The following is a 24,231-nucleotide window of genomic DNA, read 5'->3' as shown; positions in this document are numbered from 1 at the left end:
ATTGTTTCTGTATATTTTATAATGTACGTTCAATTTTGTGCCACATTTCTCAAAAGAAATCACTTCATTTGGTATTCATTCGGCCCACAGTCTTTTTTTTTTATTAATATGTTTTCGACCAAAATTTTCGACCGCTTGTCAGCACGAGCGGATAACATCAAAGCCCGAAAATTGAAATTATACATATTAAAAGCAATGTTTTCGTGTAAACATGAAGGCATCATTTCTCTCAGCTATGCCAAGTGTATGACGTATGCTGAATGAAACCGGAAAATAAAGTTTGAAAAAAAAGAGACTATCATTGGGCATCAACAGCACAGTCAAGCGCAAAAAAAGCGAGTGTATTTTATTTTGAAAGTTCTAACCGGAACCGGTGCATTCAATCATCTCTTAACTGACGCCGTTTGCCGCCGTCCTCTCCTCCTCCTCCTCCTCCTCCTCCTCCTCCTCCTTCAGCAGCAGCAGCAGCAGCATCCGTGGCTCCCCGCAGAGGACAGCGGGTGTTTGTAGGACACAGGGCCCGCGGAGGGAGGGGACCTGGCCTGGGCACGGATCCCGAAGAGGCCCCGGTGCCGCCGCTGGATGGAGTCGGGCTGCATTCACACAGCAATGGCTATGGGTCTGACATCGAAAAAGGCGTCTGCTCGGAGCGTCGGCGTGGAGCGAAAAAACCTCATCACGGTTTGCAGGTACATATCACGACACCATCGATTTGCAGCATGATCTGCAGTCAGTCCACCAGACCCTGCTGTTTTTTTTAATTGTTTTTTTTTAACAAGCTTACCATCGTGGAGGATGATTATTTATTCCTGGGATTATAACAGCCGGAAGCTGGGAACACATTATAAGGAAAATAATGCAGAAAAATGTGACTGACATATTTCTAGAAATGCTATGGATGAAGAGGAGGCAGGTGCTTTTTCACCTTCACATAGCCGTGTTACCACACTCACGCAGCTGTAGACCTCCAACATTCCTCTAGTCTTCAATGTGTTCCTTTACATTTCCTGGCTGCACTTTGCTGTAACATTCATTTGGTGTTGCATCCATGCAGGATCTCTCAGAGGAAAGTTTGTTTTTTATATTTACATACTGAGACACCTGCTTGATTCCTGTTTGTGCTGATACATGCAGCTTCACAGGGGGGAAATGAGACAGTAGGGAAAATGTTGTTTATAATAAAGCCGGAGAGAAAATAAATCCTCCTCCATCACGCGGAGGTTGAGTGGTTGAATGGGACAAGGGCATTGGGAGCAGTGCAAGGACTCCTCCCTCCATCAGTGTCTCCAGCCTCCACAGTGCAGCGAGTGCTATGGACTGTGATATGCAGTCTCATTAATCTCTCTCTCTTTGGGCTGTAAACTCATGTGCACCAGTGAACTCAGCTGATGTCCAGTTAATTTTATTGCTTGAATTTTTAATGTTACTTGGTGAGTATTGAGGCTTCTTTCACAGAGGTGTTGTTGTAATGCCCGTAGTTTATATTTGTATGATATATTTGTATTATATGATCTGTTGTTGTGTATCTCAGTGTGGTCTGAATAGTCTTATTTGTCTTCTGACAATCTAAAATTTAGGGCTGTCTATTTGTGACCTCTATAATCACAGGTTGGGTCCGTAATGTGAACACGTAATGTGAACACAATTTATCAATTTATCATTATCATGATATAGCCTGTTACTAATTCAATAAATAAATAAATAGTCTATGTCAAATAACCACATGGTTTTGTTTTCTTAAATACTAGTATTTTCTTATTTAAATTAAAATAATAATCAGATTTCCTGAGCAATTTGAATAAGTATGTATGTGTTATTATCATTTTAGACGGCATACTTGTGTGTCACAATATTTTGACAAATGATTTCATCCCGATAAAATTCCATTAAAAAACGATAAATTATATTGAGTTGCTGTCACCCCTATGTGTGTAAGATGAGCATGTTTTCTTTCTGGTCCCCTTTATTATCTTGTGACCTTCACATTTCTTGTGGCGTTAGAGACCCCTGATCTAAATATATGTGAGGTCCAATCTAAAGTACTTAAAAATGATTTATATATGTAATATGTCATGAATAAATATGAAACCAGTCATACGTTAAGGTTAGCATTGTAGGACATCTATTGACTCGTACATTAATAATGGGCTATTCTAGTAAAGGACAAGGAGTAGCTGTTGTGTTTTGAGGATTACCCTTTGACATTATTTGCAGGATAACTATATATTGAACTGGGAATAAACTGAACGGTACTACAGAAAATACATATTATGTGTTATAGTAATATCTTCAATTTAAAGCTCTACATTTCTCCAACTCTGGCTTGAAATGTGACGTTGTAACTATTCTTTTCTCGATTAATTGATGCACTGTTCAGTCTTCAAAATGTATGAAAAATACAGAAGAATATGTATTGTCGTATAGCCTGAGGTGACATCTGCTAACAGCTTGTTGTATCCAACCAACTTCCCAAAAGCCGATTGAGCTATTTTATCATGACCTCTTCTGCTCTTTAGTATTTTCTATTGTGTGATTTCACCATGAGGCAGAAAGTTTCAGCTTAACGTCAATATTTTTTGTAGTGCTCTCATAAAGGTTATTACAGCATTGCTATCGCCTATAGCCATAAATGCTGAGACGTAATATTTGTGTCGATGGTGCAGGCCTTCTGCCAATTTGACGTCATGCATCTTTAGTCTTGGTCTTACCTCCTTTTTTGTTTCATTTATTTAAAAAAAGACAAAGTTTAGACTTTCAAATAGACACACAATCAAGCCTTTTTATTCCAGTACCTCTCTGTTCCAGGTCCTGTCTGCATGTTTAGTGTCACGTACACAGTGAAGCAAAACAACACAACATCACACAGAGCATGCCTGCAAAGAAAAGAAAGTTCTCACGACGGACTCACAACACAGAGAAAGATTAGCGAGGGAACAAAAACACAGTTGTTTTCGGGGTCGGCCTGACCGTTGCTAAGGCCAATTTAATCATTTAAGCATTTTAATAACGACAAACGCACAGGACGAGACAGAAATAAATCTCAAACAGCTTTCCGTCAGTAATGCTAACTACACAGTTTCTTTCCATTCTCTAATTAACAACATGACATTGATTAGACTCAGTCGGAGGGCAACGTCTTCCAGGCTGTCGGATCTGCATCTCTCTGCATCTTTTTTTCTTCTAAAAAATGTTTTTCTGCTCGATGCCATCCGGGCGAGAGTTGATTCAAGTAGTCGAAGGTTGTTGTGTGTTCGTGCAGTCTCATTAGAGAGAGGGATCCTGAATCAGCAGAGGGCCCCGGGCTGTGTATTGAAGCCGGTATGGGCGTCATGTTGGTGCAGGATACAGGATACAGGATCTGGGCTCTGAGACGCAGCTATACTTCCACAGCCTGAACGGCTGCCCGGCTCCAGTCACTAAGCTGACGTTAGTGCAACATTAGTACACCAAGGCCAAGCCTTTAATACAGATATGTATAAAGTTTGACCTGCTCTCCTTCACTGTCACATCATACACGTTTAAAATACAATCGGCACACGCAGAGATTAACGGTTTCAACTCCCAACAAGTCGTTTGACGAAGTTATGTCTATTTGTGGGACTTCAGAAAAGGAGGGCCTGGGACCAAGAAATGAACGTGTTTGTTCCCGTCTGTTACTAGGGGGGGCGTAGCAAAGACAAACTGGCATCACAGTCCTTTAAAAAAAAGAAGAGAAAAAAGTGTATTCACATGATCTGACATAACGTGGTCTGCTCAATGTTTCAGTGCCCTGTCACGCTTAACTGAAGGAGCCCATTTGAATTAGAAACACATATGTACAGCAATAGACATTTGTGTGTAATTAAGGAAAACCTGATCAAACATTTGCACCACCACAGGGAACAGTTTCTGCAAGAGGCCTGCATCGGGGACTTGAAGGCCTTGCAGTAAATACTTTAAAATGAAGAATAATAATGATAAAAATAAGGAAAGAGTCTGCCGCGGTCAGGTGAAAGAATACTTCCTCCTCCCTCCGTGGCTTGTATGCATGAAAATAATCATCGTCTTATTGGCTTTGAGGACTCTCTGGGATGTTTATCATGTCCACAGTGACAGCAGTGTCATCTATGTCTCTGCTGCTGCCACTAGCAACAGGTTTTACTTTAACATGGCAGGTCTGAGGCTATTCGCAACCAGTAGGAATTTTCATACAACTCCAGTCTGTTTATCTGAGCCCAAATATTCTTAAACAGTCACGAGGAAAATTGTGTACAGGCGACATTGCATAGCGTTTAACATTTACGGTGTCGTCGCTCTCGTGCCGTCATCCGCGACTGCCGGAAGCGGTGATGCCGTGGTCACGGTGAACCTGAGGAAACACAGACAGGATGAGTGAGACTGGACCGGTCTGATGCGAGGTGCCATTCCTCCAGCTGCCTCGTGTCAACAAAAGGCTCGGGGAGGGAAAGGAGGGAGGCAGGCGATGCGGAGCCTCCAGGCTGAGGCCAGAGCTCCTCTGGGGCGCGGCTCGGGAGTGGAGAATAAAATGTCCTGCATGCGCCGTAGTAAACACAACCATGTATTCATGCCTCATGGACATGCTTCTGCAAGTGGGTGGCTCTTTGTGCGTTTAAAACATTCTGAACAATAGCAGCGGGGCCCACTTTCTACCTATCTCGGTTGCATTTTCAATCAATAATGGGAAATGTCAACAAATCTTTGCATGTCCGGAATAACATTGTTTTCTGGTTCGGTTTCTATTTCACATTTTCCTTCATTTTCAAAGCTTTTTGTGTGAAATGACAGCAGAGGTTTCTGTAGTTTTGACTAAACAATTAGACGTCTCCCTTTTGCGGATCAGTCTTCTCTCTCACCACGCTGTTAGTTCTCATTTTACCCCCCTGTCCTGTTCAAACATCTGCTCTACACTCTCAGCGCTTCTCAGCCCAACACCCTCATTGTCCATCTTGCACACTAATCCCTCTACACCTCCTCTGACCATGAACCACTTTGCCTGGACGCTCATTCACAGATGGGGCCGGTGAGAGAGAGAGACACACCCTGCTGTTGTTGCCTTTTCCCCTCTTTTAATCTATTCTGATTAAGCCCAAATTGTTCTATTTTGTTTCTTCATATTTATCAAAGTGCGCGGCGTTCTTTATCTTGACTGTTTGTGCAGATCCGGCACAGGACAGGACGTCTTCCCCTCGACAATCCTGGATGATAAACAACAGCACTGGCTGGTGGTTACACAATGCTGCGGCCAGTGAGGAGTCTGCCTGTGTCATCTGATCCTGCTGCTTATGCCAAGACTGAGGAGAGGGCAGAAAGAGGAGGAGGGAGAGAGAGAGAGAGAGAGAGAGAGAGATAGGAGTCAGGGAAAAAAAGAAAGCTGAGAGGGTTAATATGAAATACTTTGCGTTTAGATTCTGTGTACTGCTGATAAATCTAGTTTGGGTTTCCTAGGTGGTGCTGAGGATCAAACACACTCGTGTAAGTACAGTAGAGGGGTGAGAAAGTAGAACAAGAGGGCCTTTAGAGAGAGCTGAGAGGTGGCTTGGCGGCGATCCAGCCTGAGTGAGAGGGGGCACAAAAGAAGCTTGTCAGAAGGCCCTGCAGTTGTTTTTCAGTGTCAAATCGTACCAAGAGCATTTTGAGATTCCACTCCATTCATTTGCATTTGAGGCACGCCAGCAATTCCCCTTCAGAGCAAAGGACTTCAGTTAATTTCAAAATAATCTGCTGTAATGTTTCTCTTGAGATAACGCTGCACACTCTATGGGGTCAGAGAGGCCTTTTGCAAGAGTCAACCTTCTGCTTCTATGATGATAACTGTTGTTACATCAACAAACAGGTAGCGGGTGATCAGTGGTTCTCGTGCTGGGCCCCTGGGAACCAATGGGGCTTGGTGCTCTGCATGATGAGGAATCGCTCGGTTTCGCTTCTGTCACCGGATGTCTTCACAAATTTGAACAGATTTTACGTTTCTCTACGCACTCTTCATCTTAAATTTCAGGCAGAATAGAACAGTTCTCCAGAAAATAACATTCAACAAAACTTTCTGAAGACAAAGTCGTGTAAAAGGAGCGCATCCGCGCTCCAGCTTTTTCTTGCAAACTAGCATCACCTGTCAAGTGGATATTTTAGTTTGTGGGCTGATATAGAGGAGAGCAGACACAATCCTGGATCTCTTATATACGTTGAAACCTAACTAACCTATGTGTCTTTTGCAGTTGACATTATGAGACAGAATGTCGATGCCACTGACCTGTTTCCTTGATAAATCCGGCATGACCACAAAGCAGTCAACGGTCCATCGATAAATCTAATCCAGTTTTGGCTCTCAGTCGGAACAGACTGTGTGCAGATGATGTAATGGTGTCCAAATGTTCTCTGTGATGGTGCTTCTTTCTTCTTCTTTCTTGTGACATTTTGTGCTAGTCCCCCCACCCCTCGACGAGGTCCCCTCTCATCTAGAGCGTCTTGCGTTTGGGGAAAAGGGCTTTCCGAAAAGAGGTGGTGGTGGAGCCTCGGCTGAAGGAGGCGCCCCCCAGGGCGATCTTGGTCTTTCCACTGGTGATGGTGGAGGAGCCCAACGATGTTGTGCTCTTGCCCCTGGTGATGGAGGAGCCCCCCATGGCATACTTGGACTTTCCCCTCTTTATAGTGGTGTTGCCCAAGGTCATGGCCGTCTTCCCCTCGGTGATACTGGTGTTGCCCATTGAGGAGAGGCTTGTCTTCCTGACCCAGATTCGACGACGGGATTCGGGGCTCACTCGATGCAAAGCATCGCACACTCATGCAGCACGTCCGGCTCTGCCCTTCGGGGATAATAGTACAAACTGCTACAATCCAGAGAAGACCAGAATGCTAAGCGTGGAGAGCACGACCCCCGTGTCGCATAATGCCTTCGTTGAGATGATCGACGTGGGCTCTGGAAGGCCACATACCACCCATGTGTCCCTGTGAATGGACAGAGGCAGTCGTAGGTGGCCACAGCCTATCTGGGGGGACGGGGACAGTGGCGCGATTGTCCCATCTCCACGACGACACCGGACGGTTGAACGACACATTGTTGCAAAGGGGGCAATCTGTGGTGACATCACTTTCTTCTGAGCCATTGTTCCCTATAGCCTCTGATTGTAGGACATAGCCTCTGTGTACGGCTGTAAATACCATATGTGAAATGAGTGGCACACTGTCAGATTTGAGAAGAGAAAAGATGAACGCTTGAGTGTTTGTTTAGTTTACGCTTTGATTGCATCTCTCCTGTATTTGTATCATGCCTCCATTGGAAATATGGGTGTGGTTCCGTTAGTTGATGACCACCCAAATTTGTCCTTGCTGAACTGTTTGTAACTACAGCAATTAAGTCTTTAATTTCTAGCATTTACATCGTTTGGATCCTATAATATATCACAAAACCTCTATTTACAAAACAATCAAGCCGAGCAGTGTTTAGGCATGTTACTTTTATAAGCTTTGTTACATCAACCAGCTTTACAGTTTTCTAGTTTAAAGCTGTGTTTTCTGGTGGACATACGGCAGCATGGTTATGGAAATGCAGGCAATTAACAAATTTTATGGGCATGAAAAAAAAAATACCACATTTGTACCAAAGATGTAGACATGGTGATGAGTGTACATGCACAACATACAGGAGAACAGTGCTGGTGAAAAACACACACTCTCTTGTGTCCCTCCACATGCATCCCACACAGCTGTTTCACACTTTCCCTCCCTGCCAAGGAGACACACCACACACCGTCATCTCATTTGCATAACACGCTTAGCGTGGCTGTGGAACCTCTCATTAAACCCATTAGATGTGCAACCCGCTTTGCACTTTCTTACTTGGGAATCCACCAAACAGGTAACAGATGGAGGTCATGAAACATTAACATGCACACACATTGATCACAAAAATAGCAGCTCTTTTTCTCTTTTTTTTTTCGACTCATACTACTACTGACCTGCTAAAACTGACCGGATAGAAATATCCTTGGGTTTTTAAGTGTGTGCAGGAATCATGTGTGAAAATCCCAGTAGACGTTGCTGTGTGTCTCTGTGCCCCTGATGAGGGTGGTTTTGATCACGGACACAGACTTGGTCCCATGGGTGAAGGTCAGCGTGGCGAGAGAGCTGGTGGTCTCCCCTCGTGTAACAGAGGTTTTGCCCAACGTTATGTTGATGTTGCCCAAAGTTATGGTGGTTCTGCTCCAGGAGATGGAGAATTTACCCCAGGAGATGGCGTACTTAGTCCTCAGGATCAAAACCCTGCCTTTGGTGAAGGAGGTCTTGCTTGACAGGAATGTGGTTTTCCACTCATTGTTAGCGTCTTTTTTGGGCTGCTTGGCTTCCTTGGGTGTCTTAGCCCTCTCTTTAGGGTTCCTTTCCATCTAGGTGGTCCTGCGCTTGGACATCAAGGCTTTGCCAAACGAGGTGGTTGTGGTTCCCCGGCTGAAGCTGGCCCGTCCCAGAGCCAATGTCGTCTTTTGCCTTTGGATGGTGGAGTCACCCATGGAGGTGGTGGTCACTCCCCTGAAGATGGAGGAGTTTCCCACGGCTACTGTCGTCTTTCCCCTGGCTATGGAGGTTTTTCCCACTGCCAGGGCAGTCTTGCCCTCGGTGATGCTCGTGTTGCCCATCGCTTCGCAGTCAGCCCGAGCCCGTGCCTTGATGCCGGCTCCTAACATGCAAGCTGCATTACTGCCTGGGGTGCCGCAGGGTCAAAAGCCAAACTAAAGCTGCGACAGCGGTTGCCCTAAATAGTTCAGACCACCATGTATAGACGAGGGAGGAGGGAATTATTTGATCATTCTTTGATGATGGCCGGTCCCCCAGAGACGAGACCCAAAGGGACCTTGAAGCACAGCAAGCACAAAGGCTGAGAGGACAGGGGGTTAATTGTATTGTTTTCATGATAACACTGACAAAGCACTGAAGGGGTACATTGTCCACTACACAAGACAATTGGGGTGATCTCAGTATGATAAGATGGCGTGGTTCCCAAAAAAAAGAGAAAAAAAAGCCCCTCCTCGCTATTGTTGCAGGGTTCAAATACAGTCGTACATTTGTCTGCATGGGTACAGTGCACGCCGGCATTTCAGTGGCTTGTGGAGAATAGACATGCGAAGTTGAATGTTTTTTCCACTGCATTGCTTTTCTAATTCCTCCTTCTCTGTGTGCTTCTATTTCAGATTCTCTGTAAAGACTCTACTAGAAAAGTACACAGCAGAGCCCATAGACGACTCATCCGAGGAGTTTATTAACTTTGCCTCCATTTTAGAGCACATCCTCAGCCACCGTTTCAAAGGTAACACTGCAGGTAACATACGGCACAGGACAAGATGCACAGTTCAAATTGCTTTGGGTTAGCATACATTGCACTGCAAACATTAAGCATGGAAAGAAAAAAACCTGCGTGAATACACAGTTAGCTGCACTGTAACGGGTCGATGCTCTAGCAGTTGTGCTTCATTGCTGTGTTTTAAACTTGGACCAGGTTCAGGAAGCTGGTTCAGCTCAGATGGACAGCGCAGCTTCTGGGAATATATCCGGCTGGCGTGCAGCAAGGTGCAGAACAACTGCATCGCCAGCATTGAAAACATAGAGAACATCAGCACATCCCGAGCAAAGGCAAGGATATTTGTATGCATAATTGCGTGAGAGTGTGTATGTGTGTGGGATATTGCAAGTGAGAGCAGCAAAGAAAGCCCTCTGTTCCTACTCACTTCTTACGTTGTCCCACAGGGGCGCGCATGGATCCGAGTGGCGCTGATGGAGAAACGTCTGTCTGAATACGTGTCCACTGCTCTGAGGGACCCAAGAACTACCAGGTCAGACTAATGACTTCAAAGGAACCATAACCAAATCATTTATTTGACTTTGTGTACATCCAATTTTGTTTTTTATTCTAAGCTAAGATACACCTTCACCTTGTCTTAATCACTCAGTGTCAATGTAAAGGTTTGCACCAAAGAAACGTACAGGCCTGCTACAGATGTAGTGCATGCATGAACTGTAATGTACTGTAAAAAAAACACAGGTAGAATCACAGTTGTGTCTAATATATTTTAAAGAGATGATAACCACCTCTTCACCTGACAGGAGGTTCTATGATGAAGGGGCCATTATGCTGAGAGAGGAGGCCCAAGTCCTGACTGGCATGCTGATTGGACTGAGTGCCATTGACTTCAGGTGAAGACACACACAGCCTCTGCTATACAGGGGTTTGAATATATAAGCACATAAGCCAATATTTAGGAGTACAGCATGTTGAATCCGAATAATATTTAATGTCCAAGTAAGTGTGAACACATACAATACATTTTCTTTAGTATGTTGCTGCTCTCAACGTAGATGCACATATATAGCTATCAAACAGAGACAACCAAGCTGAGCAAGAAAATCATATTTAATCTCATTATTATTGATTTTTTTTTAAGTATATATTTGGTGTTGTCTCTATGCAGTTTTTGCCTGAAGGGGGAGACTCTGGATGGGAAATCCTCGGCTGTGATTGACTACACACCCTACCTGAAGTTCACTCAGAGGTGAGACTGATCCTGTCACTCCAGGTTTCGCATTACATTTGGGCGCACGTGTGACGCTGCAACACTGTCGCCTCTCTGGTGCGTAGCTACGACTACCTGAGCGACGAGGACGACCGTCGCAGTGTAGACAGCAGCAACAGCGAGGAGAGCGTCCCCGAGCATCCCTACATCCCTCTGGTGACCGACGAGGAGAGCTGGAGCAACAAGTGTCGCAAGATGGAGCAGAGGTTTAAGATCGTCTATGCCCAGAAGGTGACATGCAACCAAGTTGATGCTGTTTGAATTCATGTTGTTTTAAACTCTGGGCTTCAATGCACAACTCCCCGTCTCCTGACTGTTATGTTGCAGGGTTATCTGGAGGAGCTGGTGCGCCTGCGAGAGTCGCAGCTGAAGAACGTGGAGACGGAGAACAAGCGTCTGCGAGCAAAGGTGGAGGAGCAGACGGTCCAAAGCCAACAGGAGAAGAAGGAGCTGGAAGCCGTCGTGCTCGAGCTGCAGGCACAACTGTGAGAAGCGCTCACAACCTTTAGATTGCACTCGATCAAATGAATAAGCTTCACTTGGAGGATTCATACACAGATTCAGGGTTCATTTATTGTCAGTATGCAACACAGAGATGCACAACGAAATTCAATTGTAGCCCATTTGTAACACAATATGCAAAAACAAAGCATGTTCCTGTGGTCTATTTTTTATTTGCATCATAAGAAATGTAAACAGCAGCAACAAAAGCAATTATCTGTGAAGATAATATGACCGACATCTTCACATGATTTTCTTTCTTTGGATGTGTAGGTTCATATTTGTTTTAAAAGGATCCCTTCTGAATTGACTTATTTGCACTCTGTGCTTCATGCAGCTCTGCCCTCATGCCCTGTGATTCCTCTCATCTGGCTAAAGATCTTTCCATCCCACTAGTCAACCAGTGGTCCGCCATCTCAAACAACCAGGGCGATGTCAAGCTCTTCCGCAGGTAAACTTAGGTTAACAGCATGCTTCTATTTTATTTGTATTTGTTTATAATGATAAATCTAAATATATGGTCCATATTGGTTATTAACATCCATCCATCCATTTTCCGCCGCTTATCCGGGGTCGGGGCGCGGTTATTAACATACACAGGACAAAAAAGCAGACGCTTATAGATGCAATTGATGTAAATAACTTTATTATTTGTGCCATGATGATGTTTTTGTCCATCCAGGAGGAGTTTCCACAGTTTGGAGCAACTTTCTGCTGACATCAATCTGAACTCCGATGGGAGGGCCGATGCGAGACAGAACGGTAATATTGCTTGGACTTCCGAAGGTACAAATGCTTTTCACTGCAACTACATTCATCCTAAGATATGCACCCTGACATTAAAACCTGCAAGGATTTGTAGTACACTGTTATTTATTGTTGTACTGGAGCAATTTGATGCAATATTCCTGAGTAACTAAGTTCATTTTGAATGAGCTACATTTCACTTGAACACAAATTAACAACATTTCTGCTTGAGTAGGAACTTATTTGCTCTCTCTCCACTGCTGCATAAAAGCTGTTCAGAGGCAGCCACCCCTGCACATGTACAAACATACTCATACAAAGGCGGTCTTGATAGATGTGTATAGTGTTTCATGTGGGCAGCTTGAAGTATGCATGATCAGAGGCTCATTTTGTTGTGCTTTTTCTCTGTTTTGTCTCCGTAGGAAAAGACAATACTCCCTCCATGCTGGGTCTGTGTGGCTCTCTGGCGTCTCTACCAAGCTCCAAGTCCCTGGCCAGCCTCAAGTCCAGCGAGTGTTTGGTTAACATCAGCACTGATCCCAGCCCTGCGATCACTCCCAGCTAGGAGCCCCAGACTAACAACAGAGATTGAACCCCCAGCCCGTCTGCCTGGTGATGCAGCGTCAAACCCGACGAAAACCCTGCTTCCACAATCCACCAAGACCATCCGCAGCTCCATGAGAACCGGGAAGTCATGACACCATCTCTGGATTTTTGTACACATGTGAAGTCATCATGAAGCTGGAAGGATCTACCAGTTTTGGGGTTCTTTGCCTTCTCATGGCCTTACCCGCTCAACTCCTCTCAATCACCACGCTACACTTTGTACTATCTGTGAATCCCCTCAACCAAGATCATGCAATCCCTCTGCAAACTCCCGTCAGACCTTGTTCCAAAGCATTCATTCATTTCCTTAAATAATACTCCCGTCTTGCTCCTTATTTAATATCAGCAGTCTTCACCATGGCGTGCGTCGTCCGTGTGTTTCTGCGCCTGTTTTATTTGATTTTCTTGTCAAAAAGTGACCAAAACCGCACGCGCAGCTCTTTGGATGCAGCCATTTGCAAAGAGAGATGTGATGATCATTTTAAGAGATACAAATTACCCATATATGGTAGAAGATTTGTTTGTACAGACTGTCTCCACAGTGTTATAGCACTGAGAAGTAAGTTTTATGGGAGTGACTGATCCGGGATCATTCCTGCTTGAGTAATCAAACACTGTTTAAATCTGTGCAGCTATTTATTGAAACAATCCAATCTTAAGCTGCTACCGCATATGTTCACTTATCTGATTTGAGCCAATCCAGCAGTATGTTCTTTTTACATGTAAACTCCGAGTTATTTATTTTTGGTTTGTGTTGCAATAAACTGCCTTTTTTCCATGATGTGTGTCTGTTTGTGTAGATCACAACGTTGCACAGAGAATCACAGGAACACCAGGCCGAAAGCTGTGATAAAAAAAAGCTTTCAAAACAGGAAGTTAATGGAGACGTTTGATCATGGGGCTCATGTGCTCTGGCTCCATCTTGTGGTTTGATGTTATCAGGAGAAACATTTGTATAAATGCCCCAAATGCTTGTTTAATTCTTAAGAACAACATGAGGGTCTCACAGGGAAACATGGGTGGCTAAATTATACAGATAAGATCAATATCATTTTAACAAACTAGGCCAGGTTGGGCAAATTACACCTCCAAATAGATACAAGATCATCTTTTCATCCGTCCTAACGTGTCTCTTCAAGTGCTCTGTACAGTTTTATTGCAGACTGTGATGGCTCCCTGTTTGGTTCCTATGCTGTGTCTGTGCGTTCTATCTCCAAGGCTGCAGACCTGATTGGAGACTAATCAGCGACATTGGACACACCTGGGCTCGATGTGGCACAAGCATGAAAAGCCTGAGCAGCAGCAATCCTTTATTGGTGTATTCTTCTCACTACATGTTGCTGTGTTGAGGCGTTTGGGTTCTTCTCCTTGTTTTTACAGCACATTCTTCTGCAGCCACACAGCTGACCTTACAGAGCTCTCCCATCATTTTGTTTGACTTATTCTTACATACTTTTTCATTAATAAATCACCTTATTTGTTAAGGTTATGTGTGACCTCCGACCACCTTGTGAAGAAGATGAGAACATCCTGATAGAAACAGAATCGGGATGTTGTGGGCTTTTTTTTGTGAAAAACCTTCTAAATGTCTTGTGTTCATGTTCTTGCACTTGTTGCTGCTGATTGACCACGATCCCTCCACTTAGCCAGAGCGTCTTTCAAAGAGCACCAAATCCCCCCCACAGTCAACAGAGCAACAGATGGCTTTATTCATGCTACTGAAATGGCTGTTCTGAAGGCTTACTGCATTCATTTCTCCTCATGTAATTTTACATGATGCTAAAACCTAGATATGTCGTATGTCTTTTATGAGAACGATTAAAAAAATACAAACATGGGGCATAATAGAAGTGTGTAAACCATTTATTTATCCGTACAGTTTATTTCTTTTGTTTGTGGCTCATGTAGTCAATACATAATTAATATACATCAAAAGTATATTTAATGATGTGGATGAGGTGTGTTTCACTGCATTCTGTGTTGTTTGGAATTTTCTTTTTTTCAATTGTGCTAGTAACTTTGACTACAGTTTTTAGGTCTTTTTGGTGATTATTTTTCACAGCAATAGTACAGTAAAAGCCGGGTTACAAGCCGCTCCTTCCTTCAGTGGGTGGCCACGCTCTAGCAAGCCAGCCTGCTGCTAGCTCCTCGCTGCTGCTGCTGCTGCTGCTGCTGCTGCTGTTGCTGCTGCTACTGCTGCTGCTACTGCCCGACTTGCTCCCCGACTCGGGCATCAAGCCGGGGGTGGTCCTGCTACATTCGGTGTTCGTCGGGGAGCTAGGAGGGAGCTAGCAGGGAGCAAGCTAAGAGCTAGCGGTCAGCTAGCAGCAGCGCTAGTTGGCTACAGTGGGGAGCTAGCGGGGACGCCCACCGAATGTAGTAGCGGCTTGTAACCCAACTTTTACGGTAAATAAATACAAACTAAAAGCAATGTTTAAAGTAGTCAAAATAGTACAAATAATTACCCCTTAAATACATTTAATGATAGCTAAACAAGTTCAAAAGTCGTTGGCAATGCATGTCTTTTGAAAAAATGTTTAAATATTTGTCTCGAGAAATTAGATGGCATGATATCAAACTTAGTATTATTAAAATGAGTTTGTTTTACTGAATGAAAATCTTGCAATTTGTTACAACTTGCTTGAAATAGCTACGTCTACATGCTTCTTGAGGAAAGTGATCAGTGTCTCACATAACTTGGCATATTAATAAGTTTGGAAGCTCAGAGCTGTAGTGATCTTTAGGGGTCCCTGAACCACACTTTTAGGACCACACACACACACACACACACACACACACACACACACACACACACACACACACACACACACACACACAAACCCTGTGACTAGACCCCAGGGTTGGTTTGGACGTGGGTTTGAAGGATAGGAGGGGAGGGGCCATGGAAAAAAATCTCAACAAAGTGGATGGGAGCTTTAAGTTTTTTTTTTTGGAGGGAGGGGGGGGGGGTCCCTTCAGGAGACGGATGGGTGTAAAAACCAATGCGTGCTCAGTAGTACTCTGCAGCAACCAACCAGATCGCCCTCCCTTAGAATCATAACGTGCATGAGATAGTTGCTTCAGGTTGAGCTGAGCTGTGGTGTTGTCACTTCGCAGAGTAGCGAGCGGCGATGTGCTCGAGCAGCGCCTCGTCTCCTCCGGTGTCCTCTCCAGACTGCAGCGTGACGGATTACTTATGAGGATGCGTCTCTCTCTCTCGCTCTCTCTGTGTGCCTTCAACCCGAAAATAAGCAAGAACAAAAACCATGGTCATCATCACAAGCTGGGTGCTGAACCAGAGGCCCAATCGGAGTTTGGGATCATCACCGTGGATGAACTGAATGTGGAAGAGTTGCAGTGAAAGAAGTGAAGAAGACAAATAAGTGTGTGTGCGTGTTTGTGTTTGTTTGTGTGTGCGTGAGGGAGTGCGTGTGTTTTCATAAGCGGAGCTCTGAGTGGGGGATGTCGGGTAGAAGTGGAGGAGCGCCTCGGGGGTGCAGCAACCCCAGCCTGCAGCCCCTCAGAGCCACGATCCCATACCAGCTTCAGAGGGGCTCAGCCCTCCTCTGCAGGGAGGTCAAGACGGGTAAATACACACTCAAGGGGGGCATGCACCTCCATGTGGTCCAGTGTTTCAAGGTTTTACTTTATGATCAATATCTGACTCAGAAAGTACGTTGTGGGTTTAGTTTACTAAGTTTATTTCTAGGGCTGCCCTGACCACTAATCAGTCTTTTTGGTCGATTAACATTTCTTCCATTTAATTATTATTATCTAATTATTTGTAGGGTTTTTTTTTGTCATGCGAATTACTTATTTTCAATAACTTTATAAGCTTTGGTAAACCTAAGATGTAAAGTGGTGCTTTTTGTGTGAATCACACTTTTCTTCTTTTTTTTATTTACAAATCTATCGATTAAATCGACTAATTGGTTTATCCACAATAACGTGCACGTGTCAGTCGACGTGTTGGTCCCATATCCTTCTATATATCTTGTCTTTTTCTGTAATGTATTACAAAACAAAGTAGAGTCTAAGAGATTAATTGACACAAAAAATGAATCAGCAACTCTTTTGGCAACCCATTAATCGCTTAAGTAAACATTTGCTTGTTCTAGCTTGAGGATGTGCTGCTTTTCTCGGTGTTGGATCATTGTAAATGCAAAATGTTTAGGTTTCTGGACAAAACGTACTGTGGCTAGGAAAAACTATGATGGACACTAATTGTTCGTACGAGAAATTGATCAGATGATGACATAATGAACCATAAAGGAAAGCAATGCAGCATCAGCCCTCATACTCACAACTTTAAATGAAAAAGTGTTGATGAGGCAATTTTTGAATGAATAAGTCCTTACAGCTGAACTTAATTCATTAAGTAAAGCAACTATTTGATTAAATAAACCAATGTTATTCCTTTATTATCAAAAGAAAGGACCATGCTTCTTGTACTAATTCATGAATCTATTGCCAAACTGAACAATGGAGGCCTTTAGCCCTGAAACATAACACTGCTCTCAAAATGTTATTTGGACCCTCAGTCGCCTCTTTGCACTCTGACCTGTAGGATCTCTGCTTCACGCTAACGCAGCAGCAGCTTTAAGAGCCTCTCTATTTTACTTCAACTGTAACTGTGCCAGTCACATCTGCATGTAGTGGTGTTTATTTTTACATCCAGTCTGCCCTGCAACATGTCAACATACCGTGTGTGTGTCTGTGTGTGTGTGTGTGTGTTGTTAGTAGATGTAGATGTACTTGTAGCCCGTGGTGACTGTTGCCAGTGTTGTGTCGTTGGATGGCTTTGCTCCAGGTCAAAGGCATGGTCCACACCTGCCAGAGATTACAACGAGCTGCCAACACGCACACACACGCGCACACACGCACCCACAACTCTACACACTGCATGCATGCTGACTGGTGGGGAGGAAGCCTGGGAGCAATTTTGTGAACTACTAACTACCACTGGTGTTGAAATACTGTTTAGCCTCTTTTTAAAAACATCTTTTAGAACACATACAGTGATGTGAGCTCAACATGATCACACAGGCACGAGTTTGTAAAACTACTGCAAGACTGACATTGTTCTGACAAGTGCTGAGTTGAGGCTCGCGAGGCACAACCATGATCGCTGGCTTAATTTTCTTTCTTTATGTTCCCAAAAGCTGACAGGACCGCGGCTCGCCCGCCCAAACCCACCATCCGCCGAACTCTGTCTCTGGACGCCATCGTCGGACCCTACCTGCATGGCCAGTGGCCCAAAGAGGCGGAGAGCCCGGCTGTTACATGTGTCAATGACAAAGCCACGCAGGTGAAAATGACTATATTACCACGCTGTCAAATGAGTGGCGACACCTCTGAGTAATTACTGTGATTTAACAAAACTGGGCCTCGATGAGTGGCAGTCTGTTAGTTACACCAGCGCTACTGAGAACACTTTCCCCATAAAACCTGTTGCTTCATGTTGCAAGAAGGAAAAAAAGCAAACCGGAGTCCAATAGTTTTCTCTGCTTTGCTCTTCTTGTATGTTAACGATTTGTATAGAGGACAAGATATCTGATGTTGGCTCTGCAGGTGTCTGGTGGTTCCAGTTCGACGCTGCGGGTAGAAGGCAGCCAACTGGAAATAGTCGTTTTTTGTTCTTCTTTAAACTCTGCTGTTCTTCCCTCGCTCCCCCCTCGACTGTATCTGCTGCTAACTAGTGCACAAAGCCCCGACTAACATCACCAAGCTCCGCAGCTTCGTCTTCGCCTATGACACAGTTTAAACCCAAAAGAACCCCCTTTGCCTCCATTGTGAGGAACAAACCCCTCCTGACCTCATTATACAGACACCCCATCCCCCAGCACTCTCCTTAACCACACACACACACATGCACCCAACCACCCAACCACCCAGCACCTCCTTCTGCCTTCGTCCGTCACCAGTACTTCAGATGATATACCTTATTGTTTGTTTCCTTCCCGTTATTGAACATGTTTTTTCTGCAAATTGTGGAAAAAAGGTTCTGTGAAGTGGATTTATATTTTTGGAGATCAGTTTGTCAAACATGTAGTCAATCCCACAAGACACACACATAATTCATTTTCCATTAGCACATAACATTTGAAAAATAACAATAGTTCCGAAAAAAATAAATATAGCTAATAAATTGTACACTGATTAACAATAATACATGTAGCTAACCACCTGTGTGTGTGTGTGTGTGTGTGTGTGTGTGTGTGTGTGTGTGTGTGTGTGTGTGTGTGTGTGTGTGTGTGTGTGTGTGTGTATGTCCAGGCGTGTAGACAAATGATAAAAACCTTTATAATAAAAACCTAGCTATAAACAACACTAACTAGGATACCAATAATTCCGATCAAGGCAGAAATAAGGGTCAGTAGATTGGAACAATGTAAATTGATCCTCTTTTAAACCTGAAATAATTATTCAATCAGTTTGTCAAACGAAAAGAAAATAATTGCCAACATCTTGATGAGTAGTGTTTATCAAGAAAATTATTCCAAATGTGCGGATTCTCTGTTTGATATAATTGTAAATTGACTATTATTTGATTTTGGAGTGTTAATCCTAAAAAATGAGCACTATGAGTCACCCAAGCTGGAAACACTAGCCTGACCAAATGTTCTGCTACAGTTGAGTCTTTTTATAGGTTGGCATCCCATGACCCCCCCTATTCATGTTTTTGGCAGAGTGGGGTTGTTGGTGCTGGATGATTGGGGGGGTTGGCAGCTGTAACTCTACACCGATGTCACTGTATGACGGACTCATGACTTCTGACTTATTTAGCCAGGCGACGCACGACGTATGAGTAGACAGGACAAGATGGTGTCTGTGTTTTCCTACCGGCAGTTAAGGCAACAGTGAGATTTATCCGAGTTGGGAAGCAGAAACCTGAAGAACAGTTCAGGTATTTTGGGGACAGAAAACCATGACATAGCCGTGCCGCAGACAGAGAAAGCTAAATGTGTAACAGGAGCCGCCTTGTGAATGGCATGGACGCCAGCGAGGGGCCAGTGAGCGTGTGAAGCATTTGACTAGAAGCACCAGAGCTGTGATTATCTGATCCTGTGGGCCAACTCAACCTGGGTTTCACCTGGTGATGATGAGCTGCCAATCGCCTGCTCCCAACCAACAGCCGGGAGCCGTCAACCCGGCACCCTCTGGTAGAAAATCAAGAGTCAAAGTGAAGAAATTGGTACGGACATATGAGTGAAAGTTTGACGTGAAGGAGTTGTGACAAAAGAAGAAGTGCACAAAAGGTTCCCGTTGTTTTCTGTTTGTCTTAGTTGTGTTCTCTCTACAGTATGTGACTTTGTGAATAACAAGGTTACTCAATGGGTGATAGTGTGTGTGTGTGTGTGTGTAAGTGCACTGAGGTGTTAAAGGCAGTATTTATAGTCTTAACCGTAATGTGGTTTGGATTTGTGTGGAAGCGGAGCTGTTTTGCAGCTCTGGGTGGTTTTCTCGTCGCCTCCCTCTGTACAGCTGTTGTGGGGACAGGTGTGCAAGGCAGCTGTGTGGCTTAACTTCCGTGACATACAAGTTGTAGTGTTTATTGGAAATGCACTGAGTTTAAAGAACACGTAAGAGGCCTCCAAAAAGGCCTCATTGATGCCCAAAAATAGATCAAATACAAATGTAAATTATTTTTCACCACACTGTCATAATATCCTTTTTTTTTTTCAAAGACTCCAAGTTCCTGGGCAGAGGAGACCCGAGGAAGGAGAAGCTCCGGCGGACACAAGCGCTCGGCCTCGTGGGGCAGTGCAGAGCACCTGAGGGAGGCGAGTACCAGTTCATCTCAAGAGCAGTTCATTAATCAGCTTCCCTGTTTTTCTCTCTTGCTCACGCCCCTTATCCTGCGCCCTTCCACTGACGACATGAAACATGATCAGGGCCCCCGAGGGGAAAGCGAGTGACCGCTCCCCTTTCAGAATGAGTTGTAGCGACTCCTAAATCTTTTTTTTTTTTTTTTTACTCCACTCGGCCCTCAGGTCGCCAAACTGAGGAACCAGTTGCAGAAGCGCTCCCGCCATGCTCCTCCCCCAGCAGGGTACGAGCTCCCCCAGCACCCTCTGCCAGCAGGCCACGCAGCGGGCATCACTCAGGTAAGCCCTTGCTCTTTTGTCCTGTGACGACAAACTGCCTTCCACAGGCAGACTAAGACACGCGTAGTGACAGGGATGTAAAAAAAACAACAGCAGGGCTTTTCTTAGTAACGGCTGTCATCACGCCTTCTGCGTTACCGCCACGCTGTCACAGACGGACCATCTGAAACCAGCATATCACAGCACGTCGTTATATTGCCCTTGGCCCGAGGGTTGAAAATGACTGAATAGCTACACTCCTAAAATAAAGCTGCCAAATTTAATTTTTGACTCCAGATTTATTTTACATGAAGAAACAAACTGAAAATCTGGGTTTTCTCTCTTCACAGCTCAGAAGAAATTCAAATTCTTATATACCGGCAGTGAGGATTTTAATGAGAAATTACTGGTCTTCTCTTATTTCTGTATAATTTCCTCCAACCACAAGGTGTTTAAATAAGAATAGAATAAGATATACAAAAACGTGAAGAGCATAAATCAATGAACTCTTATTTTCAAACAAAGGACATTATGCAATTATGTTGTCATATACTTTACAGATGTACCTCTCACATGTGCAGGTCACAATATTACAGTCTTAGAGTCCTTTACATCTGGAATACTTGTACGTAAAACGTGTTGGGTACTGAAACGTGCAATCATGACTTCAGCAAAGAGAGAACAGAGTGTACTGTCATCTGCTGCTTCTTTACAGCAGATGATGGGGGTTAGCTTCCTTATGCATCCATAAACAAAATCGTGGGTTATTTGCATGTCTTCATAAATCATTCACTGTGGCGTACACGTCGGTTACTCTACTCACCTATACTGTACAAATGATATGGAGGCTCTTCATTTGCATCTATTTGATTTGTTTTTCTGCAGACGCTGCCTCTGGCGCCGTTGAACAGACTCGCCCCTCGGCTGCGACGCAGTGTTGAAGGCCTCAACTTAGAGCTGGAAGAGGTGTTTGTTTCGGAGAAACCTGACGATCAGCATGAGGTGAGGCCACGGAGCTCCACTTCCAACCAGCGATGGTTAAGATTACGAAAAAAAACCTTTTTCCTTGTGCACTATCAAGTTCACTTCTGTCGTAATAACAAAATAACTACTTTTTGATCTCAGTTTTGATAATGAGAATTTTTTTTATAACACCCAGGAGTCCTCAGGTGCCGACAGAGCAAATTGAGCGTTACATCATCAAAGCGCCAATAGTAACGCGGTTTAATTTTCAAAACTAAAATGACTTTGACCTCATGTCGAAGCGGCCGCCAAGCACAGATTGGCAATCACAAGATAGCAAGCGTGTTGTCATGAAACCACTTTTATTATAATCCTGAGGAAATTAAGTCAAAAAGTAATCTTTACCCACAGCTCCCAGAAGGGAAAGCAAACCACACTCTGTATTGTGTCTTCAGCTACTCTGACTCCTTCACTTGTTTCCTCCGGAATATTTCAGATTTTGGACATCCCAGATGGCCACAGGGCCCCTGTCCCTGTCCAGAGATGCAGCAGTGGCTCTCAGAGTGAGCCGTCCCCCGGCCCCTCGGACCTGGATCCTTCCCTCCTCTCTCCTTCTCAGTCCCCCTGTCCTCTAGATCCATCAGTTCTGTCTTCATCAAATTCCCCGTCTCCGTTGAACCCATCTCTTTTGTCTCCGTCACAGTCTCCCTGTGCCATGGGAGAGGCAGGTTAGATAACTCTTCATGTTTTGCGGTGTACTTTTAAAACTGTACGCTGAGGTTTCAAACCACAAAGTATTGTTTTTGTATTATTAACAAACGTTTGGTTATTTTCGTCCTTATTCGCAGAGCCGGTGGACTGTGAGACGGCGTGTCCGGCCATGGCGACGCCGCTCCCTTCATTTGCATTGGATCCTCCTCTGTTGCAGCTGTGCTCCTCCGCTCCTCGTCCCAACAAAACCTACTCCTTCCAGCGCGAGCCGCCGGAAGGGTGCGAGCGAGTTCGAGTGTGCGAGGAGGGAATGTAAGTTAACTCCCTTTTAGTAGAACAAGGCATCACGCACGTATTGATCATATAATCATATATTCCCTCGTAGTCACTGTGGCTGGCCACTAGAGGGCCTCGGGGCAAAAGGTACAGTTGGCACCCCCCTCATGTACCAACAGATCAAAAGAGCCGATCATTGAAGCTATCAAATCAACCAAGATCAAACCAACACGTCACACACATTTTAACCTGTTTAACCAGTTGTATAGCATAGGTTGTTTAAAGATCGACAACAATTCATTTATAAAAAATGTTCACCCAATTTTATATCATGTACAAATAAATAAATAACAAAAAGCAAATACTTCTCTCCAAAAAAAAACATTATGCTCTTAATACACTAATACATTGAGTACCACTTCCTGACTTATGTGAAGTTGTGATTTATTTTTTTCACTATATTCTGACATTTCTTAACTCAAATCAATCATAGTAAACTTTTTTTTAAAAAGGATTGTTAGTTGCAGACTTAATTGTAATAAATGTACAAAATGGTGGCTTTTGGAGCCCTTGATGACCCAGTACCCTGCGGTACCGTCTCCTCTCTTCACCTCCAGATCTGCCTGTCAGGATAAGCCTCTCCTCCAGTCTTCCTGCCCTGACCCCAATAAAGTCAACTTTACACCCCATGGAGGCTCCGCTTTCTGCCCTGTCAGTCTTCTGAAGCCCCTTCTCCCCTCCATGGACCTCCTCTTCCGCGGCTTGTCAGTCTCTCCGGTCACCGGCTGCCCAGGTCAGGCCTCTCCCACCAGGCACCTGGGCATGCAGTAGGTGGCTGTCTGAGCAAAGCCCCCTCTCAGGACGAATCCACGCTGTACTGCCAAAACCTACGGAAACTGGATATGGCTTATAAGCCATCAGATACCTGTGGTCACATGGCTCATCAGTGCTGTACAGCGCCATGATCACTGGTCAAAAAAAGAGACATTGTGACTCATACTTTAGATAAACTTTGACTTAAAATGCGACTGCTTTACTGTTTATTTCCAGCCTCAGGAAACAATTTAGCTGCTATTTACATCATCAGCACCATATGGACTATGGATTATTAACATAACTAAAGTTCTGGAAATGTGGAAAATGCTGAAAGGGTTTTTACATTGATGAGTTTTGATGTTATTGTTTTTTTACATTTTTGTTTTAGTTGTACGTCAGGGGTTTAAACATAGACATCTGCTCTGGGTGTTGTTATTTTTTAATGCCAAATAAGTGAGTTCAGAGTCAAAAACCCAGGCACTTACAACACAAGTATTACGTTCTTACTACACTTTGAGGAAAGAATTGTAAAGTTTAGTTTACCTTGATGGGTTCTTAAAATTTCCGAAAATCTGTTTGTTGGAAAGATATGTGGTTTTAGTAGCTTTAATTGCCCACAGCAGGCATTGTTCTAACAAACACAAGCAAGTTTGTGAACATTTTAAGAATTGGGGTGGGCAAAGCGGAGTCTTTGGTCCAATCTGAGCCTCTTTGACCCATGAGGGTCTGGCCAGAAAGCTTTAATGTGTCAATATTTTCTTGTGATAAAGAAGAGGTTGATTCCCTCTGCTTTTGGTAAATTGATCAAACACTGTCATCGTCAGCATGATCATGATGCAACACTGAATTAAAAAACATACCTAGAGTTGGGTATGATTTATCAGCCTCGTATTTCCTCTGAACTGAATATGCACCCTTATATTACTTTAAATGTTTGGTGTGCCACTGCGAGGGAAATAAAAAAAAAA

General features: G+C 44.1%; 3 protein-coding genes and 1 long non-coding RNA gene across 7 annotated transcripts; 2 read left to right on the top strand and 2 right to left on the bottom strand.

Annotated features, from left to right (window-relative positions):
• Positions 1-446: 446 nt before the first annotated feature.
• rundc3aa (RUN domain containing 3Aa) lies at positions 447-13,418 on the top strand. 3 transcript variants are annotated; one of them, XM_068577934.1, is made up of 11 exons: positions 447-689; positions 9,180-9,307; positions 9,485-9,618; positions 9,733-9,818; positions 10,090-10,179; positions 10,455-10,535; positions 10,622-10,787; positions 10,884-11,041; positions 11,395-11,508; positions 11,740-11,819; positions 12,227-13,418. In XM_068577934.1, the coding sequence occupies exons 1-11, from the start codon at positions 583-585 to the stop codon at positions 12,367-12,369; spliced, it is 1,287 nt and encodes a 428-aa protein (XP_068434035.1). In that variant the 5' UTR covers positions 447-582; the 3' UTR covers positions 12,370-13,418. The 3 variants fall into 3 exon arrangements, with proteins under 3 accessions (XP_068434035.1, XP_068434034.1, XP_068434033.1); XM_068577933.1 differs by having other exon boundaries at positions 450-689; positions 9,180-9,295; positions 11,740-11,843; positions 12,227-13,417; XM_068577932.1 differs by having other exon boundaries at positions 450-689; positions 11,740-11,843; positions 12,227-13,417.
• On the bottom strand, positions 2,760-6,952 carry zwi (zwilling). The gene is made up of 2 exons (XM_068577935.1): positions 6,248-6,952; positions 2,760-4,348 (listed from the first exon to the last, which is right to left on the bottom strand). Exon 1 carries the CDS (start codon positions 6,699-6,701, stop codon positions 6,453-6,455), a length of 249 nt encoding a protein of 82 aa, XP_068434036.1. The 5' UTR covers positions 6,702-6,952; the 3' UTR covers positions 2,760-4,348; positions 6,248-6,452.
• LOC137786216 (uncharacterized) lies at positions 2,760-8,043 on the bottom strand. The gene is made up of 2 exons (XR_011077562.1): positions 7,953-8,043; positions 2,760-5,291 (listed from the first exon to the last, which is right to left on the bottom strand). It is a non-coding gene; the product is annotated as an uncharacterized lncRNA (long non-coding RNA).
• Positions 13,419-15,540: 2,122 nt separating the features above from the next.
• On the top strand, positions 15,541-24,143 carry fam117aa (family with sequence similarity 117 member Aa). 2 transcript variants are annotated; one of them, XM_068578843.1, is made up of 8 exons: positions 15,541-15,996; positions 17,573-17,718; positions 20,099-20,194; positions 20,405-20,518; positions 21,383-21,499; positions 21,957-22,188; positions 22,309-22,483; positions 23,065-24,143. In XM_068578843.1, exons 1-8 carry the CDS (start codon positions 15,873-15,875, stop codon positions 23,276-23,278), a joined length of 1,218 nt encoding a protein of 405 aa, XP_068434944.1. In that variant the 5' UTR covers positions 15,541-15,872; the 3' UTR covers positions 23,279-24,143. The 2 variants fall into 2 exon arrangements, with proteins under 2 accessions (XP_068434944.1, XP_068434945.1); XM_068578844.1 differs by lacking the exons at positions 15,541-15,996; positions 17,573-17,718 and adding an exon at positions 19,215-19,605.
• The last annotated feature ends 88 nt before the right edge of the window (positions 24,144-24,231 follow it).

The sequence above is a fragment of the Clinocottus analis genome, unplaced genomic scaffold (genome assembly GCF_023055335.1).
Source record: "Clinocottus analis isolate CAN_PGR_092001 unplaced genomic scaffold, fCliAna1.0.p SCAF_16, whole genome shotgun sequence".
In the NCBI taxonomy this organism is placed as follows: domain Eukaryota; kingdom Metazoa; phylum Chordata; class Actinopteri; order Perciformes; family Cottidae; genus Clinocottus; species Clinocottus analis.
Note: the sequence above shows the minus strand (reverse complement) of the source record. Positions and strands in the feature narration are given on the sequence as shown.

Excerpts from the sequence above, each read along its gene's own strand:
- rundc3aa (XM_068577932.1), top strand. The coding sequence starts at position 583 with ATGGAGTCGGGCTGCATTCACACAGCAATGGCTATGGGTCTGACATCG. Across the intron at positions 10,536-10,621 it reads TACCTGAAGTTCACTCAGAG|CTACGACTACCTGAGCGACG; the intron begins GTGAGACTGATC and ends TCTGGTGCGTAG. Across the intron at positions 11,042-11,394 it reads CTCGAGCTGCAGGCACAACT|CTCTGCCCTCATGCCCTGTG; the intron begins GTGAGAAGCGCT and ends TGCTTCATGCAG.
- zwi (XM_068577935.1), bottom strand. The coding sequence starts at position 6,701 with ATGGGCAACACCAGTATCACCGAGGGGAAGACGGCCATGACCTTGGGC.
- fam117aa (XM_068578843.1), top strand. The coding sequence starts at position 15,873 with ATGTCGGGTAGAAGTGGAGGAGCGCCTCGGGGGTGCAGCAACCCCAGC. Across the intron at positions 20,195-20,404 it reads GTGCAGAGCACCTGAGGGAG|GTCGCCAAACTGAGGAACCA; the intron begins GCGAGTACCAGT and ends CTCGGCCCTCAG. Across the intron at positions 21,500-21,956 it reads AACCTGACGATCAGCATGAG|ATTTTGGACATCCCAGATGG; the intron begins GTGAGGCCACGG and ends GGAATATTTCAG.